General features: G+C 37.5%; 1 protein-coding gene across 3 annotated transcripts; it reads right to left on the minus strand.

The window, feature by feature from the left end:
- Window positions 1-1,818: 1,818 nt before the first annotated feature.
- On the minus strand, window positions 1,819-21,289 carry GOLGA5 (golgin A5). 3 transcript variants are annotated; one of them, XM_030002111.2, is made up of 13 exons: window positions 21,119-21,289; window positions 19,715-20,330; window positions 16,701-16,922; window positions 15,411-15,630; window positions 14,708-14,831; window positions 13,658-13,861; window positions 12,324-12,494; window positions 11,535-11,663; window positions 9,469-9,567; window positions 7,594-7,819; window positions 6,222-6,327; window positions 4,886-4,949; window positions 1,819-3,217 (listed from the first exon to the last, which is right to left on the minus strand). In XM_030002111.2, exons 2-13 carry the CDS (start codon window positions 20,277-20,279, stop codon window positions 3,137-3,139), a joined length of 2,211 nt encoding a protein of 736 aa, XP_029857971.1. In that variant the 5' UTR covers window positions 20,280-20,330; window positions 21,119-21,289; the 3' UTR covers window positions 1,819-3,136. The 3 variants fall into 3 exon arrangements, with proteins under 3 accessions (XP_029857971.1, XP_029857980.1, XP_040975770.1); XM_030002120.2 differs by having other exon boundaries at window positions 1,819-3,214; window positions 4,883-4,949; XM_041119836.1 differs by lacking the exon at window positions 21,119-21,289 and adding an exon at window positions 21,071-21,087.
- Window positions 21,290-21,480: the final 191 nt, after the last annotated feature.

Below are 21,480 nucleotides of genomic sequence, written 5' to 3' on the forward strand. Positions count from 1 at the left end.
ACTCTTTCAAGGTGTATGCTTGGTACCTGGAGCAGTTTCAGTCCTAGAAGGAAGGAAATGAAAAAGGACTTTTCTTCTGCCACACAATAGCCTATCGTGCTCTCAAGGCAGTGAGATATGGCAGCTGGGAGACAGAGATTCCTATTTTCTGTGAGTTACGATGACTATTTATTTCTGGTGCTAGGCTGCAGAGCATGGAAAGATAAGCTCAGCAGTTGTAAAATATTTTTAAAACCCCTAAATTGCTATGCTGGTCTCTGAAGTCGGGGTAGTTTAACTGCCCGGTAGAATGATAGTCCCTCAAAAACAGACTTGGCCCTTGCAATGTGCTCCCACCACTAAAGATAGAGGCTAACAGAAGCTCCTTGTTCACTCCAAAGCCATCTGTTCAGTAAGGCAACCTCCTGACACCATTAGGAGCTGCTGGTTGAAATGGTGTCCTTATGTCACCTTTGACCCATAGCTGTGGCACACTTCACAAATCTATACAGATGACATTGGAGCCCACATTGCTAATTGGAGGCAGGAAGTATATCTTACCGTTTAACTCAAAATTTGAGATTTATATTCAGATAGACTCCATCACATGGTCTTGTGTGTTCTTGCACTGCATCATGTGCAGCTTATTAAAATTAATTATGGGGGCAAAAATCCAGTGTGTTTAAACAAATGCTTTGAGTAGCTCTTTGTATTTCTTGTGTAGCTCTGAAACAGTTTAACACCATAATAGTGGCTTTATCATACTCTTCTATGCTTTAAAGAGAGCTTTAAAGGTGTTTACATAAACTGTAGTATAGCCTTTAGTGGTACAGTAGCATTTGTTTCCTCATCCCATGTTACTACTCTCCACACTGAACAGCCCTTTATCTGGCAAGGATTTGCAACTATAAGCTGCCTACTTCCAGGTTTTTTACTATGTGAAAACAAACGGATTCACAGTTTGGTTAACATCACACCTTTTTAAAATCAGAATACTATCAGGTACTCAAACAGCTGTGCCCTTCTTTTACAAATATTTAAAAAAAAAAAAAAAGGAAAATTAATAGATGGTAAAGATGGGAACTGAAGTTGCAACAAGAAAAGTATGTTATACATAATTTCATGGATGAGGAATAAAAACAGAAACAGCAACACACACAAAGGTCAAGAACACAAGGCTGATGCCACTCAAGAGCCCTGCACTAAAGACATTATTCTCAACTCTTAAGACATCACAGGGGTCAACACTACATAAGCCCAAACTGATACTGGAATACAAGAGCCTAGTTCAAAGGCTGAAGTCAGCAGGAATCTTCCAGTGCTCACCCCTGTAAAATTTCTAGCATAAAATCTGGAAGAACTGAGGAAAAGAATACTAATCTATGATAAAGGGTTCTAGAAGCAGTGTAGTGGCTTTAGTAAGTTTAAAAAAAAAAAAAAAAAAAGTATCTGTGGATTCCAAGAGGTGACCTTTATAAAAAGAAGTATAAAAAAAAAAAAGGAACAAAAAAGAGAAAAGTGTACGGAGAAAGGAAGAAAGAATGAATGTGCAGTTAGTGTGATATCAGCAAAGCTGTAAGGGGTTTATACCACTAAGAATGTTCCCCCCAAATTGTCACAATATACCGGAGTATCCAAAGATTCAGTGGTTTAGAGGTTTTAAATGAAAAAAATGCATGTGTATAGAAAAAGATTGTACAAAGGACCTTACCTGATCTCCTTCTGTAGCAATCACCTCTCCACAAGGTTCAAAAGTGGCTTTAAATCAGAATTGAAAAGAAAACAGGCAACAGGAATTAAGCAAAGTGAAGCAAATGTGACAGAGGGCAGGGACACAGCTTACAGTAAATGCTCTCTTTTATTACTTAGTTCATCAAAACATTTCAGTTTTCTCTGCAAGATCTGAATCAGAGCAGCAATACAGTCATTTGCCTACTGTAACATTTCCACAGGAGTTAGCATGACAGACTTCATGCACAGGACCTAATGCTTAGTGTGTTCAAGTCACATGAAAACTGAACCATATTCTGAAGAGCAGGAGTGACAAATTGCTTGTAGTCATCTTTTCATTACTCAGCTTTGAGCACCACTCAAGAAAACAAGAAATTTCTTAGGGAAAGCAAGTGACCTTGTATTATTACATACTGAGAATTTATAATTACAGAATGCCACAGTCTAACAATAGAACTATTACAGTAGGTTTGGTATTATGGGGTTTACAATAAATATTTGATGAGGTTTGTTTATTAGTATATTTGGTAAGTGTTTAGACATGAGAAATCTTTGATGTTTTGATAGATTTTGTATAGAAATAGTTTTAAGTACCCAAAGCTTTAGAAAATAAGTATTTTGATGAATATAAGATCTGATTAAGACACATAGTAATGAGAGAGGTATAAGAAAATGCAGTTAAAATATATAAATTTCAAGTGCAAAAGGAAACACCATTATTTCTAAAGAGTTTGAACCTTCTTTCTCCAAACCACCTCTCTGTAATAAAGCTAAAATACCAGCCCTTAAACAGGCAATGCCACTATTCAGCTGATAGGGAAGATACTTCTATTGCACTAGAAATACAAAGCTAAGAAGAATGCATAATATTTTATTTTTAAACTTATTTACAAAAAGATATTGCACCAATCCATTGTCCTTTTTTCAGTTTAACATGTTAAGGAAAAGCCTATTATTTACAAAGTTTAAAACAGAAGTGCAAAAGCAGACTGAAAGAAACCAGAAAGAATAAATTTTATTTAAATTGCTAAGTACAGTTTATTACCTGACCATAGTCCACATCCAGTATGATCTAAAATAGTTTGCATCATATATATCTGTAATTTCAGAAATCCTTGCATTTCTGTGTAGGTGCAACCCTTATCTTTTACATTAACCACCAGAAGGTCTATGTAAAATGTAAAGGCTAACCATAGCTTAACTTATTAGCTTTATTTCTCCAGGAAAGTGACGCTCCTTTAGGTAAATTGAAAAAGCTACTTAGTATTATTATACATATATTTGAAAAGTAGTGACAAATCAGGCATGATGGTTTTTGTTCTTCCTAAAAACCATGAAGAAAAGTTTGCTGATATTTCAGGACTCATTATTCTAAAGACACTGCCAGTCTCAATTACATTAGCACAGCATATGGTCCTGTCTCAGTCTATCTGCCACTGGGACTGTCATGATGCATTTCTGGGGTGTAGGTAAGCAGAACAATCATGACCCAGAGATGAAGCAATGCCTGGGAAAAGAAAAGAAAGAATTAACTTATCAGTACTGACAATCATCGTTCACAGCAGCAGTAAATACGAGAGCTCTCAATGACAGCTAATAAAACCTAGTTTTGTGAAATATTTTGATTAAATATTTTTCATATTATTCAGATACTCCTAAAAAAAAGAATTCTTATTTGCACAATGAAGTGCCTAATCAGATTCTGCAGAAACCATTTGCAGAAAACTAAAGATTTTACACAAATAGCAAAACTAAAGCAGCCTGGTTTCCTACAGATTTATGTCCTCTGGCTTCTCGTTCCCCCCATGCCCCAGTAACTCCAGCTGTTCTCTCTGATATCGAGCCCCCAGCCAGTACCTTATGTGATCTGCCATGAATGACTGGTAAGCCACTACTCCTGTGCCAACTAGCTGATACCAGACTGTGTAAAAACAGCTGAGTTCTGCTTTCCTTACCACAGGCTCTGATTTGAGGCATTTCTATGAACTTTTTAGAAATCTTAATTCTCATTCAAATTTGGCTGAAACTATCCAATTAGAATAGAAGTTGCTGGGGGCACAACAAGGGAGATAACTGACAGAATACATAAGCCACATTTCCTTAAAAAAAAAAAAAACAAAAAAACAAAACAAAAAAAACAACCCAAAAAAACCCCCAAGTTACAATAGTCATATAGTCATAGTCAAGGTTCAAGCTGAAAAAGGGTAACTGCCACTGACTGCCCAATATACAGCTCCTATTCAACCATCATTCAGTTTCACTTCAGATAGCAGCTTAGGTGGTAGAAGTCTTCAGTGTTTGGTACAAAGCATTTTATTCATACATTGGTAAGTCTAAGTGATGAACAGGAAGAGACAGAGGTTAGGAATTAAACAGCCCTGTTCTTTCCAGTACCTAATAGGCTGGAAGAAGCAATTGCAGGGGGAAACTGTCGTTTCCTTTATTCATGTGTGTCTGTCTGCTGTATATCCTGAAACAGTGACAGCTGTTCTCGGAAACTCTGTCCAGAAGAATCACTATGCCTTCTCAAGCAACATTTTTTTTTTCATTTCAAAGACTCAAAGGCTCAACTAGTGGAATATTTTCAAGCAGGGTAAACTGCACACCTACCTACCTTACAGGTCACTTAAACTGACAGACATCTGCCCTCCAGTGGAAAACGAAGGAATCTAAATTTTATCAATTGCAAGTCTGACAATCTCACCTGGTATGGATGAGCAACTTTCTAATACTTGTTTAAGTCTACTTTTTCAGCTGCTAGAGAAGTGTGATTATTAGTCACTGAACAAAAAGTGCCAAATATAAAAAAGCTATAACAAATGTCATTTTCCTAAATGCAGTGCACGCAGGTGTGGCAGGTTAACCTTGGCAACAGGCCACTATTACTCTGTATTTTAGTACTAAAAGTCTACTTTCACAGTCTTTTAAATGGTAGTTACATAAATCTCTCTAAGACTGCTGTACTAAGAATTCCTGGGAAAAACTGAAAACTGCCAAGCAACATGACTCCAAAATGCTGTTATGTAAGTACTATTTAGCCTGCTTTACAAAAAAATACATTGAGTTGTTAATTATATAGCCTTTTGAACATCAAACATCTTGCAATTTAAGAAGTATTTATATAAACTGGCTATAGAAATCTTGCATTAAACTTCTTTAAAGAAAGCTTACTCACCATGTAAATGATTACAAAGACTCTTGCTATGGGATACCGCCTTAGAAAGATTCCCAGACGAATGCTACACAAGTATAAGATAAAAACAAAATGCACAAATTATCACCGAGCAATGAATTCTTGTTCCTCTCGTTCCAGTCACCACAAACTCATAAACATCAGCTGATGTTATACACATGGCTGTTTCCAACTTGAGTTTTACTTCATGTATTCCAAACATTAAATGGAGGGAGAAAATTCAGAATTCAGACCACAAAACATTCTCCTAAGTTTTTCTGTTAAATGCTAGGCTCGGAGTTTGTGAAAAAGAGCTAAGACTCAAGAGTTGTACAGGTATTTTAAAACTCACAAATATGCTATATATTTGTCAAATTTTGTTACTTGAAGAGCTGTCATGAATCTTTCAAACAGATTTAAGTAACTAAAACCTTGGATTCCTTTGAAAAAACTGATAGATTGCTACCATTCTTGTATTTCATTAAATGGAAAAGACAGTTTTTCCAAGTTTACTGGTACAAAGCATACTGCATTAGATGTGCACTCAGTAACTCAGTTAAAAAAAACCCATGCGCATACTGAAGTGAGTATGGTACTGCCAAATGAAGTTCAGTATTAAAATATCACAAATAACAGGTCCCAATCATGGAAATCCTGATACTCTTCACAATGTAATTAAAGTACCATGGAAGCACAAAGGACTTTCTATCAGGGTATCTTGCTTTCAAAGGATTAAAAAGTATTACCTAATTTTGTTTTCAATTGGTATTTGATTTGAGTTTTGGAGCAGACCTTTGTTGTCAATATTGGCAATTAACCTAACTGCTCAGAAAATGGATCAAAGCAAGTCCTTTTCTGGATCCAGAATGATTTTTGTTTACTAATTTCTCAAACAGATTATCTTGCAAGATAAAACAGCTGCACTGGGTCAGAACCCAGAATCTTGTCTTCATCAGGATGCCTAAACAGGAGTAAAAGAATACATATGACACTCCCCCACTAATACACTCTTACAGTGTTTATCACAGACACAGTGAAAACCACTGGAAGTGGAAAAAGTAGAAGATGGTTTTGTACATAGTTTAGTGATTCTCTTGTATCAAAATCTACAAGAGCGTTGTTTAAATAATTGACTGTAATTTGCAAAAGCCCAAGGATATTAATATCACAGGAAAGCACAAGTGAACTAAGTCAATATTTAGTAATTTATACTGTACTTTAGCTTCATTTTTTTTTACTTTTACCTTCATAAAAGCAATTCAAAACAGAAGGTATTCCACTTGAAAACTGCAAATGGATTCCAGCAATTACAAAATGTATTCCCTTAGGACGCTCTTACCTAAACTGATCTATACTACTGGCAGCTTTGCGAACTCTCCCATACATTCCTGCCAGGTTAGTATCCAGGTCGCTAAACAGGACAGGAACATTACGCATACGAGCACCTATTTGAAGGGAAAAAGGCAAAAAGTCTCATTAGTCTAAAACCAGCTAAGCTGTTATGTAAGTAAGACAAATCAATAGTACAAAAAGATATATAAAAATAATATAAAAATAGTGATGAATCTGATTTGTTAGTGCTGTTTTGCTGAGGGCAGAGGAGTGTGTTTTGAGGGCAGGATTCTTGATAAACTTATAATCAGGTCAAATGTTTATTCAACTTAGTATATTTTTAAAAGCTATTTTAGTTCACTAGATGGACATCTTGATATTCAATTCTCTCATGTAATAATAATTCTGTTATTAGGTGTATAAAATGATGGGTTTGATACTGTCACAGTTTCTCCATTTGCTTTTATTTCTCATACAGTAATACTTAGATAACATGTCTGATACAAACTTGTATATTCCAAAAATTTCTACTGTATTTACATTTTTACTATGTATCAACTTTATTAAAATAAAGATTCTCAGATGTTACCTTTGTGCAACTAAACTTATGCTTACTAAGGTTACTTAAAAACAAGTCAAAAGGAAATACATTTCAAATTTACTAGTTCTGCCTTATTTCTTTAAAAGTCTTTCATAAGCAGAGAAACAAAAGCCTGGATTGTCATTTTACACCCCTTAATAATCCATTGCTTTTAAAGTTACTTACCATATATACAAAATTACAAACTTTGAATTTGAAAAGTAACATCTCAAAACCATGGATCAACTGCTGAGATTCTCCTAGAGATACAGGATGATTGCTACACAGTACAGACAAACCAACCTCTGCAGAACCACCATATTTTAAGCTGCTTTTCAAGAAAAACAGAAAGCAAGGAGGAAATTGATTTCAAACAGAATTCTGAACAACTCTCAAAAGGAAGTATCCCATTCTTGCTCATCTCCCAAACCCTTTTTACAAGGGAAGACTTATATCCTGCTTCTGACAATCAGTTTAAACACCAAGACAGATTTATTTGCACCTGTGACAGGATTTGTAAATAATTGTTCCAATAGTGCCATAGTATTGAGAATTAAAGATTAAATTGGCTTTATTAAGTTTATTTAAAGTCATTTACACATGAAAAGGAGCGTCTACTTATCTATTTTTTATGATACTGGTTGCTATTGACAAGGTCTCTGGCATAAGCTGTGTATTTTCAGCAGGTTTTTTTTTTTTTTTCCTTATAAACTCGGACTTTCAGAGAAAGGCATTAGGAAATATAAAAGCCTGAACTGCAGAAAGGACAGAGTTTTAAGTATTATATTTCCTTATTTACCTTCAGCACCATCAATGCCTGCCATATTAATGGAAGGTCCATTAGTATTAGTGCCTTGGATAGCCTTCAGCTGTTGCTCAAGTCGTTCCAGTTGATAGACAAGTGAGTTTTTCTCTGTGCTCAGGCTCTCTAACATGGTTTGCTTCTGAATTAGTGTTTCTGTCAGCTGATGAAGCCGATTTTCTAATTCTGTCTGACTACTACTACTCAGAGCCTTGTTTGTAAGCTAAAAAACAAAGCAAAGAAAAAAACCAGAATAAGTTCAAAGTCCGACCAACTGATGTATTACAAAACTCTAAAAATCTGAACCCTCCAAGTTACCCCACTGCAGAATTTTTATGGGATAATACTATCAAAACAATCACCAATGAGCATAATAAGGAAGACACTTAATTTCGACAGTTGCTAAGACAAGATTTTACATGACACAAGAAACACTATGTAAAAACGTATTCCTATGTTTTCCACCTCTAATCACATGAACATTTCTGTACAATCATAACTTTGATCACAAAAATCAATGCTATGCCTCAGAGCTGAGTTTAAATGGTAGGCATGACAATAGCAAGATAATCCAGTCCGGCTATCGTACTTGCAACTTCACAAAACAAGTGCGTACGTAAAATGTTTTCAAGCGAGGAAGGAAAAACTCAGTACAAATGGGGAGAAGCTGATGCCATTCTACAGGAAAGCTTGAATGAAAATGTTGAAAATGCAGGATATGCTGCAGAAGAATTGAGGAGCACTGAGGCAGAAAACATGATTGTACTAGCAAATAGAAACTGCAAGGACAGCAAATGGAGACATGGAACATGTAATTTAATTTGCAGAAAATATTTAAAGCAAATGGGAATCTCCAAGTTAGCCATATGTGCAATAGCTCGACAATTCATTACAGTCTTGGACCTCAGCCACTTGTAGCATCATACAAAGATGTAGCTTCAATGATGAAAAAAACAGAATCAGCAGGAACCAGAGGCAGCGAAATATCAAAAATACAAATTAGATGCAATGCACCAGGGCAGGTACAGGTAGTCCTGAAGCCAGTATTACCAGAAGAATCATTTGCCAACAGGTTTGAGAAATTTCTATCACAAGACAACAATTTCCAAATCCTCTAACACTCTAACCGTACAGCTGACCATACTTGACTCTAGACTATCAATTTCTCTACATATAGGCTACTTTTCATTATGCTAAGATAATTTACTTAAAACGAGGCCTGTGCCTTCATGCTGCCCAAGGAGACTGTGGGGGCTGATAAGTATCAGAAGGTTCCAAAAGGGATTAGGTTGATTCAAGGAAAATAGGTCTATAAACATACTGGTGGAACCAGTTAGTAGGGAGTTAAACACTAACATCCTTAATTCAACTGCTGATGCTGAGTGAGTACAAGGGAGTGAAGAAAGCAGCCAGGCTCACATGCTGGCCCCATTGCCATTGTCCAAGATAGAACTGTGGGCTTGATGGATTGCTGAGTCTGTAGGACGTTACTTATGTTCTTACACCCAGTTAAAAGGATCTTCGCAGAAATCATGATGACCTAATCAAGCGCCAGTGACTTTTTTTAGTTTTCAAAAAGAAGAATGTTGATCCAGCACCACCCCATCAGGTCTAGCTGGGACACAGGTCGATTTTCTCCCCCCACCCCGAAGACAAAAGCGCATGCAATTATAAATCAGGCTATTTACTACTTCACGGTTCCCTTCCTGTATGCCCTCCACGCAAAACTCTACTCTGTATTGAAAGCAAGTACACTGTGACTCATTAGTAGAGCCTTTATATTTCTTTTGTACAGTTTAATCAAATTAGTATTTCTCATCACTGTTTTCATAATTGAAGGTGATAAAGTTATTTTCTATACATACACAGTACCTGATTTCTGAGCTTCTGAATCTCCTCCTCTCTGTCTTTTATTCTGCTTTGCAAAGTATTCTTTGTTCGATATAATTCTTCTTCAGTATAATGGAGTTCCTATAAAATGTATCACAATCACAAATAAAATATTTTATACGTATATGTATTCTGAGACACATTCTCTTATCTAGAGTTTCACAGCAGAACACAAGAAGGTAATATGATGCAATCAAATATAAACTGAAATTTAATCTTAGTTAAGTGTTTGGCTATGATGGGGAAGAAAAAAAAAGCAAGCTGAATATGAAGACACAACCTACAAGACTTATCAAATTCTTTTGTGGAGACTGAGGTAATATAAATATTAATCTAGACTAGTTTACTAAGAGTCACACAGTTTCATTGGGATCATGATTTATCTTCCTTATACTCTCACTGTTTATTATATTGCTATCTTGAATCGTGTCCATAATGTAACTTAAACAATTAGGAAATATTGAGGGCAGGAGGGCGGGGAGCAGAATCTGTATTCCTAAAATAAACCTATCAGTACAAGATACCGTTTTTTAAAAGTGTTTAAAAACCCTTGGCATATCTATCTATAATTCTGTATAACGCAGATCTTCCTTTAAAGCTTAGGATAAATTAACATAACAGAGGTGAAAGGGGAAGGAATATTAGTAAGGGACAACTTAGTGAACAGCAAATATAACCATAAGTTTTGTCACTCCCATGATTTAGCGGCTACTTTAACTCAGACATAAGGACCTGTCACGCTTATCTTTTAAATTAAGACAGTCTTCAAATCACTGTATCACTTCAGCTGTCAGCCACCACAGAAAACAGATAATCCTATTCTCCCTTCAAACCATCAGATGTACAAGACAACACCTCTACTTATTTTCCCTCTTCAGTCTCAGAAACCTTAAGGCCATAGTTAAAGGAATTCGCAGATAGAACAGACTGTAATTGTAATAAGTATTGATACACACGATTACTTTAAAATCACATGTAAATATGTATCATCAAAAGGAATACTTCAGTTTCTGTAATAACTGATAATGCCTTTTTTTTTTAAATTCACCTCACTTTTTCTATATGTAGTATTGACTTAAAATATACCCATCAGAATGGCAGAAGTAACAAAATACGATCTACCATCTGCTTTGATATAATAAACATCAGCTACCCGTCAAAAGCAGACCTCGACTTCTGCCTTTTAATTAGTTCAAGCTGCTAGCATCTTATTAAAATGTAATTTCTAGAAGGACAGATAATCCTATAAGATAAATTGTTCCTAGCAGATACAGTGTACTCTTCTGCTTTCCTCATTATTAACTCTCTTTACATGAGCTTTTTCTTACAGAGAAATTTTTTAAGAGGGTGCAAAGCATTTGTCTGATTTCTACTGAATAATAAGTTTGTCCACATGAAATATGAGTTTGCCTTTTTCCCCCTATTTTTAGCACAGAACTGCTTAAATCAAGGGGGAGTTTGCTTAAAAAGATGACACAAACTGACAAAATTCACTAATAAGGTTTTATCAGCAGTTTGTCTTTTAGAGAAGTCGGGAAGTAACAACATTTAGATTCAGAACTGAGTAACAAGTGGATAAAAAAAAAATCTATTAATTGGTACTAAAAAAACATTGTCTTATGAGCTAAATCTTATGTAGTAATTGAGCACAGGAAGTTCCACAGTAACCATTTCTAGTATTTTATGTTCTTGATATAAGTAAATGTTACAAAAGTTACTATATCCCTGTTGTTTGATTGTTTCCCTGCTGAATAAAATTTAAGATCATGATAAATTTTGTGCACTCCCCAGGGTCATGTTCATTCTTTAATATATCAGCAAGATCTCTGTTTCTCAGGAGTATCCAGAAGGCCCTGCCCATTGCTTAGTACCGGTTGCACTTCATTTGGCCTACTGACACTCATTAAGCTTTTGGGGATTTCTTTGAAATACCAGACAAAATATAACCCAAATACTGTATAAGCTACTCTCTCATTAAGCCAAATGCTGTACTAATGACACCACATGAGGCCTAAAATAAGATCTATCAGCTTTCAAGAATTCATTACCTGTTTTTGTCGTTCTAGTTCAGCTTCTGCCTCTTGCCTGGCCATTTTATGTGCTGCTATCTGCTCTTGTAGGTCTTGAAGCTGCTCTCTCACCGACTCAGCTTCACTTACCTGCTGAGTCTCCATATCCTGAAATGTACAGAAATGTTACTGTTTCACTAACGTTCAAACAATACTGCAATCTGTCATAGGTAACAGCAAAAAAAAGTTGTATCTGCAATATTGCTTCAAAGGAAAAATGAAGGTGAGGGTGTATTGAATAAATGACATCTGGTCATTTTATACAGAATATTTTTACTAATACGGTAATAAAATAAATGCATTTTGGGAACATGAAAAGCGTCCACTTTTTCCTTTCGACTCTCTACAGGCTAAAACTCTGTAGAGCAGGCTTGCGTGCAACTGCTGGGTTGAGCCAATTATGCCAGCAGACAACTCGGATTACAGTTGCTTCAAGGATTAGTAGCCCTTGCAGAAAAGGATATAGGTGATCTCTACAGAAATCACCACGCTTGTTTGGAAAGAAATGCTTCACTCAAAAGGAGCACACAGTAGTGCAGGAAGAGAGAAGTGGTATCTATAGTATTCCTCCCACCATGAGCTGAAGTGGTGAGAGGGAACATGGAAAGAAATTGGGTATCAATAAGCACTCATCTCACCTTGAGCAAAAGTTGGCTTATTTTAATGCTAGGTCAAATAAACACTAGAAGCAACAGCCCTAAACTATACAAGAAAACAGTCCTTTGTGCATGGTTAACTACAAATACATGTGTACATAATCATAGCTACCTGCAGCTCTGTTCTCATCTGTTGTATTTGCCCCATTAGTTTTTGTATTTCTTCTCTCTGAGTGTCTCTCTCATGTCTCAGTTCTTCTAGTTCCATTGTGCTTGCAGTATTGCTATCCAAGCCTTCAATACCAGAGCCTTCTTTTAAGCTGTTTATCAACTTTTCTTTAGACTGAAATAATAGATCAATATATTATTTATAGCAGTATTTAACAAGTCCTCAACTAGAATATGCCAGAACGACTTTGCTCTAAAATTCAAATGTAGATGTACAGTAGAACTGCTTTATCTGTTCTTTTACCCAAGTTAATAATGACCCTACACATTGTAAAATGAAAATGCTTCCCTACTCATAATTTCTGACTTCCTGTATGCCATGAGACTGGATTTACTGAAAGCCTGAGTTATCTGAGGAAGAGTACAGCTTTTCTCTTTAGAAGTGCCTGGAATGTTAAATATGTCATGGATAACAATTTTGGCTTTCCAGCTACCATAAGAGAGCAGACAGACACTAAAGACAAAACTGACACCCTTTCAGTCCATCCCTTCTCCTGCCAACAAAGCCAAACAAGAACCAAATACAGCAATAACTCTTCTGGGAAAGAGGATGAACCACTTTAATTCAGAGTCAGCCTAATGTTAGCTCGACATCGACTTCTCATCTCATGCTTTTCTTATTTATCAAGACTATTTAAAACCTGTCCTTGGATATCAGACTAAATTAATTATTCTAAACAGAGACCTTCAACATTTTGCTAACTTTGATAAACAAGACTCAAATTGACCACGTTTGGACTTGGTATCTTTGACACCTTAAGTAGTATAGAACTCTGCACAAAATACCTGATTTTGCCATTGTTCATGTAATGTTGATCACTTGCAACCTTTCAGAATATATATAAAAAAAAATATTTTCTTTGGTTTACACATAAGTATCCATTATATGCTATGCTTCAGCCTCAAGCAGAACGGAGCAACAGAGCAACATTCTTGACTCAAGAATACTGGGTGTGGAACAAATTGTAGGTTACATCTATCTATCTGCCTAAGATCAGACTCTTGGACGCAGAACACACTGACGGATGTTGCACAGCAAGTGCAATGGTTCACTTGGATTCTTCTTTAAGTTCAGGACCTGAACTTCCATTTCGATTACTTAATCTATAAACTTAAAATTACAAAATGCAGACTGACAGCTGTTCTGTACAGGTATCATTATAGGTATGTCCCAAAATATATTACAGGTCACATGAAAAAACTACAGATTATTTGAAGCGTAACACCTTAAAAAAGTTAAGTGTACAAATCAAACGACTTCTTTACAGAAATGCTTACTTGGAGTATGCGAGTAGCTTTCTGTTTATAGTCTGTCAGTTCCTGTTTTGCAGATTCTAGGTGGTTTTTAGTTACTTTGACTTGCTGCTGAAGCTCATCAGCTCGCCTCTTTTCATCTAAATACTTTCTTTCCGCTACAGTTATCCCTTCTGCCAAGTTCTGACGTTCTGCTTCCATTTTACTTAGACGAGCCGCAAACTCACTCTATTAGCAATAAAGAAACAATACTTTGTGTTTAAACACAGTCTCAACTTTAACCTAGAAAGGAAAAAAGAAAGTTTAAAAGCAACTACACATGACAACACCTCATATCTACCACCTCCAACTTAAAGATGCATTAATGCTATGTGGAAAGAAATCCTACTTGCTTAAGCAAGTGCTAAATAGTATCAGTAAACATATGCATTTCTTTCCCTCACCAGAAATAGTGGGGGAATAACAATCTTCCTATTATTCACATTTATTTGGTAAACAAAAAGCAAGCTTTCCCCTCAAAAAATATTATCAAATGTCAGCTGCCATATTTTGATGTACTTTAAAAAAAAAAAAAGAAAAAGAAAAAAAGAGAGAGACTGATAAAGATTTTCAGAGATGCTATTATACGTAAGAAAGGCCAAACTAAGTGTGGAAAGCAGTCTCTAGCAATGATGTACTCCATCTTTACCACAGAAGAGATTGTCCAGCTTAGTATGTTTAAGATTACATATTAAAATTGTGTAAGAATTTGTTGTGTAACAACATAGCATGGAAAATTAAATTGATTACTGATTTAGTTTTAAAACATGTTTTAACATTAAAGTTAGCATGAAAAAAACAGTAAAAATTGTCAGCATTAATCGTCAAAACCTTTTAATCACAAAGCTTTCAAAATAACATATAAAAAGTAAACTAGCATCACAAGGATACTTAGTGCAGCAGACAGCACATCCTTCCAAGCCCTTAGTGCCCTAAACAGGAACTGAAGTCAGTGGGAAGAGAGAGCAGTTGGAACCTCACAGATTTGATCTTAAAAGCACAGTCTGACACTCTTCCTTACTCCTCATGTCTAACCTGCATTTGTTTGTAACTTTCTTGCTCTCGCTTGAGTGCGGAGTCTGCATCACGCAGCCTCTCTTGCAGAGTTTGAAGGGCTTGATTTTGCAAACTGCTCCCTTCACTGTGGTCTTGTATTATCCTGAAAGAGTGATATACACATTAATTGAAAAAGAAGAAATCTACTGTGATTTTCCTGTAGAAATATGACTACCTGGGTTTCAGACCAGCTTTGAAAATTTACCCAGTAAATTATTGAACATGGCTGGCTACAGGTGTGAGACCTGGAGTTAATGACTCATGCATCTCCTCCCTGACCTATATTCTGGAGTATCCAATTGCCGATTCATATCCCAGCACTGAGATAAGTCAGTAAAGTCTTCATATTTGTAGATAAGCAAATGTATTTTTCAAGACAAAAACATTTTTCTTGAGATCTTCAGCTTCAGGCCTCTGACACAAACATAAATACTTTATACAAAATGAATTTCAATAATCAGGTGACAATTGTCCCTATTTAATACTCATTTGCCCTGTTCCCACTGCCAGCTATGATATAGCGGGCTCAGAGCAAACTTTAATCCTCATATTTAAATTCTTGATACAATCCCTTTCCCCATTAGTTTATTCATTTTTATTCTTAAAGACACTAAATTATCTAACTTGAATTTTCAAACCTATTACTATTTGCAGAATTACAAAGTATGAAATTATGAAGTACCGTGATTTTTCACTCTGCAATGCTTCCAAAGCTTCTGTCCGAGAACTTAAGAGCTGATCAGCTTCTTGCAACCGTACTTTCAGCACAGCTAGCTGTGAATCCTTAGCACCAACAGCTTCTGTCAGATCATCAACTCGAGCTCGAAGTTCTCTAACCATCCTGTCACTCTTTGAATGGTCAACATTCCACTTCTCAACCCTTTCCCGTGATTTGTTCAATTCTACAAAATAAGAAGATTCTTTGAAGTTTATAAAAGTAGGTATTGCAAGGTCATGTAAATGGTCAGGATGCATACGTCACATTTCTTAAAGAAATTAAATACAACCAAGCTGAACTAACACTGAAAGTTTATGAGCTACCAAGAAGTAACACGTGCCAGACTGGCTGTCAGAGCACAACCCATAAAATTTTGCAGGTAATCTCAAAACAGGCATTTTATTCTATGCCACACTGCAGTTGACAAATTTTACCTGGCCCACCCCTTGCAATGGCCTACTGTCAAATAGCACTGTGCGAGCAAGCCTTTGGAAACCTCTGCATTAAAGCACCTAGTTCAACTCAATGTGACAATAAGCTCAACCTAAAAAACAGTAGAAAAACGCACCAGTGTTGAAATAATGCCTGAATACTTACTGAGGCTTTTAATCAAAAATCACATATTAAGCTTCAATGGAAATTATAATTCTCTGGCTCATATGGTTACTTTGAAAAAAATGTGGTCCCTCAGTTGTATGCCTAACAGCAGCAGTTTGCTCTACGTTTTATCATTTAAGTGTTTTTATATTCACATTTTTTATATTTGCCATTTTATTTGGCTTTGAAAAAGCTCATGAAGTAATACAAAAATACTAAATTTTACATTTTTACTGTCAGTTTCTAGGCATCAGAGATTATAGCCTACAGCCAGAAAGTAGTCAGATTTTGAAGTATTTAAAGGAATTTACTCATTTAAAAATTAAGTATCTTGCCATGGCCTTTAAAAAGCAAGAAAAATATTTTAATACTGTTAACATTTGCTAAAACCATTTTAATAAGATGTAAGTTTTGGAACTAAATTGATCACATCATTTTGATCAATGTTTGTGTTACCTTTGTAGTTGCATGAGCCTTTTAGTTTCTCCCAACTCACTATTCCGAAACCATGAATCATTTTGCTTGGTAAGTCATACATGCAAACTTAACTAGAAAGATTTTATTGTAAGTACTAAACACTACCATAGAAACAGTATTGTTTTCTAGTTCACTAGCATTTTAGTGATATGTTACAATTTAGTTTCCAAACCACAGTACCTTCTTGTGTTTCTTTGGACCTCTGAATTAATGAAGCCATTTCCTGATTTAAAGATTGAACTTCATTACGCAGCAGCTGATTCTCCAGGCGAAGATTGGATAGCTCATGTGATTTGAAATCATCATTAGCTGAAAGGCTAGGATTAGTTACTGCACTTAGTGATGAATCCTTCAGACCATCCCCTTGTGCTCCCAGTCCAGAATCTGAACTGTCTGGAGTTTCTGTACAGAGAGATGCAAGTTAGAACTAATGTATGTATTTGTCAGTTGCCTTCACATAAATTGTAATTCCATGTTCTGCATCAGTGGTTAAATACATAATATAAAAATAAAAAAAATAAAATCCCCATCAAAATAGCTTATATCGAAATAGAATATGGAGCTGCTTCTCCCAAGGGACTTGCACAAAATAGGACTATTATACAGTATACATGCATCATGCAGCATTTTTGTTAATCCTGCAAGACGAGACATGGAAGTCATAAAATTTCTTATTGCATTAATGTCAAATTTAGGATTTCAAAACATTAATACATTTTATGACTGTGCTGCCCAAAGATGTCTTCAGAAGCTGAGAAAGTAACATAAGAGATTAAATATACATAGCAACTAACTAGGGGAATTTTTAGTAGAAGTTCATTCTGGTTTTCCATTAAGATTTTGATTTTGAGGCTGTATTCTATTTTTAAAAAAATCTGTTCAGATGACTACACTTAGTCATTTTGATACCAAACCTAAATATGTAACTCAATCACATAGCTACATTTTAGTTATCTTTACGTAAAAAAGCATCTGAAGAATAATTTCAGTCAAAACATCATCTAACTGATAATTCTGCAGTAATAATTCAAAATATTTCTTAAAAAAGCACTTTTACTCTGAGAAATTGAGTTGCAGTGACTTGAAGTGGACGTGTGATCTTTCCTTTCTCTAATGAAAAAATATAAGGTAGGTATACTCTGTCAAACTGTTAAAAGCTTTCTGCCAATACAAACTGTAATTCTCTAGGTTATGGAAACCAAAATACAGATTTTTATTTTTCTTTTTTTTAAATCTTAGAACCTCAGTGAGAACAGTAAGGGAACTCCTGCCAGTAGTCTGAACAACAGTCCCTTGCACGGAAGGAGGAACCAACAGCCTTTCCCCATCATGCACAAACACACAGAGAGCATCCTGGATTAATGCTGTGAAATTGATACATCCACTGTAACAGTCTTGATTCCAGCGTGCAGATAGTTGGAAGACTGGCAGCAGTATTAAGATAAAACAACACAGCATGCAATAAGCAAACAAGCAGGCAATCCAAAAATATTACTTCTGAATTTAGTACATCCTAGATGAGTAACTGCTGAAAATCCAGGGGGACAGACTGCAACTAATTTCAAGCAAGACTACGGTTTAGCTGTCACGTTATTTACTTCATCTTGCAATCACCAACCAACCTGCTCCACCTACCTTGTTACCATTGCAACAGCCCCTATCACCCAGAGCCCAAGGAGCTGGGGCAGACTTAATTCTGAACACCACCACACCGACAAGTAGCAGCAGTGACCGTAAGATTTCTCCCACATTTTCTCAAACCCCTTTCCTATTTAAATGGTTCTAAGAATTGTCATTTCCTTCTTTTTGATTCATTTACACAGTTTCCAAATTATCAGACAATTTATCCTCATTCCTTTGTCTGGAAAACTCAACAGATTAATGAAGCTAACGAAGCAAGAAATTAGGCATTCATAGCACAGATTAGATTATATCCATGGCAATGTACAAAGTATACCGTTAATTGTTTTTGTCTACAGCTAATGTATCATAAGCTACTTCAACAGATGCTATACAGAACATTTAAATGACACATATATCTATACAATCAACTTTGAAACCAGCATGCTCAAACTCTACATTGTAATTGTGTTCTTCCTCATTTGGCAGCTCCACAATGCAAACTCCACTCAAAAATCCTCAGAAGAAAATTCAACAGGCCACACCAAGCAAAATAAATACATTCCTTAAGCACCAATCAGCAAGGCCATATAGCAAGGTCTAAAATATTTGAATTAGTAGTAGTAGTAGTAAACCTTATTGAAAAGTTACAGACCCAGAAATACAAAAATATTGACATCTTTGGAAATGATCCCTTTTTACATCTGAAACTTCTCAGCAGAACTAACGTAGTAAGTAAAAACCTGGCATTTACAATGCTTTATATGCTCAAAGTACTGAACAAATAATAAAGCATTCTAACTACGTTATTAAGAAATAATATAACCATTTGCTTCGATTTTATAGAATAAACAACAGCAAAGTAGCACAGCAACAGCAAAGACCAAGTATAGATTGGACAGTCTCATAGAGAAAACAAGTTCCTGACACTTCCCAGTCACATTCTCCTTTGCATTGACTTGAGAATAGCCCCAACTTTTGACCATCTGGCCTGGAGGCTCTGCCAGGTGTCTGGATTTAGACTGGAGTAACTACTTCTAGCAAACCCAAAGGCTTTATCTACCTAGCTCTCTCAGGCCTGTAGCCCTACAACAGCTTATCCACACCCAACTTCCCACTATGCATGGCAGGCAAGTTTGACAGCTTACTTCCATGGTGGAAGAGAAAAAACCTCACATCACCTCACATGGTGCATTGGGCAACAGCCAACACCATCTACCAGCTGGTGAAAGTGACTCACTCAGCAAATGCAGCAGCACCTGTGCTTCTAAGGGTTGATGTATGGGGCCTGATGCAAGGTTAGGTCATAGCTCAGGGAGGTCAAGGTGAGCAGTAGAAATGAGGTAGATCAATAACACAAAAGATTTAGGTATTAATTATGCAGCTTGTCAAATTAGCAAGGTATCTAAGGTTATCCCAGTGATTAAAAAATGTTAAAGACCCTGCTGTACTCCACATATCTAACATACTACTACCACTAAATGCTCCATGAAGTGACAGTAAAACCATTACCTAGCCTTACCCTAGACATACTTGGCTTTTAAATATCTCTAGGTTCAATACTATTTAACTACCATTGCCTTGGCTCCTGATGGAATTATCTTCAGTAGTTTTTGCACTCTGTGTACTGGTAGACACAGAACTAACACTTGAAGTCCGAGAGTGATTTTGAAGAACAGGTGCCTTGCTCTTCTCTTTTTTAGAGTCCATCCTTCCATTAGGCTCTTTCTCCGAACTGTTGAGAAAATCAAATAGTAACTCATCATCAGGTGCTGACTTTTTTCTTCTCACAAAATGTGAGGCAGCTCTGGGTGTGGAAACACCTTCTACTGGAGAAGCTACCTCCGAAGATGTCCTACGTGCTGGTTTAACGTTTGCTGTTCCTGCTAGGATTGTGACCTTTTGATGTTTAATATTATCAGCTGCTGAGGAGATGTAGGCTGCTTTGGAGGACGTCTGATATTTCAGCTCTCCAGCATGCTGGCGCAATTCAGAATATTCATTGGCAGAGTCCAAATTCTTATTATCATAAATTGCACTGCTTGCTGTGTCTTTTTTGCTGAGAGCTGATGCAGCTCCTTGATCAACTCTGTTGAGTAGATCCTCTGCCTTTCCGGCGAGATCAGCAAGCCAAGACATGATGGATATCTCTTGGTAAACTTTATAAAATTATAATTTCAGGACCATGTGCTGCAAAAGACATAGAATGATTACAAATCAGATTGGTGTTGATAAGGCAAGATGTATGGGTTACCTAAACAACTGTTGTGTTAACCTATTAATGCTGTAATTATTTGAATACTTTTCTCCTACTCACTTGGTACTTCACTGTTTTGGTAACTGATGGAAATAAACCAAACCTGTCTCTGAGGAAAACAGACAAAACCAAGGCTTAGCTATCAGACCACCATATCTGTTTCTGGCATCAGCACCTGCTACAGAGCAACCAGCCTGGTAGCCAATCTGCAACAATACTAGAAAATAAAGTCTACTTGCACCTGACAAAACCAAACTCAGCTGGAAGAGGAAAAGTGGCCAGATGCTTATTACAGGAACAGATAACAAAGCCTTAGACATTTAGCCTGCAGATTCATAATCTGGGTCAGACAGAGGACCTTCTCCCCAACAAACTTCGCAGCCTGCCGTCCCTTCAGTGACACCGACACGGGGGACAGGGGCATGCCTTCACTTGCACCAAGGGCCTGCGAGACTACACAGGCGACGTGTGCCTCTATCCCAGCTCCCGGGAGGGGCTCCTTCACCCCAGGGCAGGCTTGTGGAGGGTCCCTTGGCCGAGCACACCCACAGCGGGAAGGGGGAAGCGCAGAGGCAGGCGAGGCCGGGCGGGAGGGCGATGCTCAGGGTGGCCCCCCCCTCCCCGCCCACCCTCAGCACGGCTGCCTGCCCCGGGCCCTCCCCCCCGCCCCTACCCGGCGGCCCTCAGGAGCGGCGGAGGCCTCAGCACAGCCCGGCCTCACCTCCTCCCAGCAGCGGGAGACCCCCGGCCCAAGGGGAGTCGTGAGAGGGGGAAGGGGAGAAGGAAGGGGGCACCGGACGGCGACGGTCACTGCGAGGCCCCGGGCCGGGCTCGGCGGCGCAACCCCATCTTCCGGCAGACGTGGCCACCTTCCGGGACGCGGCGCGCAGGCGCAGGAAGCGCCGGGAGATGCGTGAGGTGGCACGGCGCGTCAAGCCCCGCCCCTCCCACCGGGCGGGGCGGGGCAGAGGCGGGAAGCGGGCGCAGTGCCCCTCCCTCCCGGTAACGGCCCTCCCGGTAACGGCCCTCCCCTGAGAGGAGCGGTCCCCGGTGCTGTCGTTTTCTTCACTTCTGCCTTGTGAT

The sequence above is a fragment of the Aquila chrysaetos genome, chromosome 2 (genome assembly GCF_900496995.4).
Source record: "Aquila chrysaetos chrysaetos chromosome 2, bAquChr1.4, whole genome shotgun sequence".
NCBI classification, from domain to species: Eukaryota; Metazoa; Chordata; class Aves; order Accipitriformes; family Accipitridae; genus Aquila; species Aquila chrysaetos.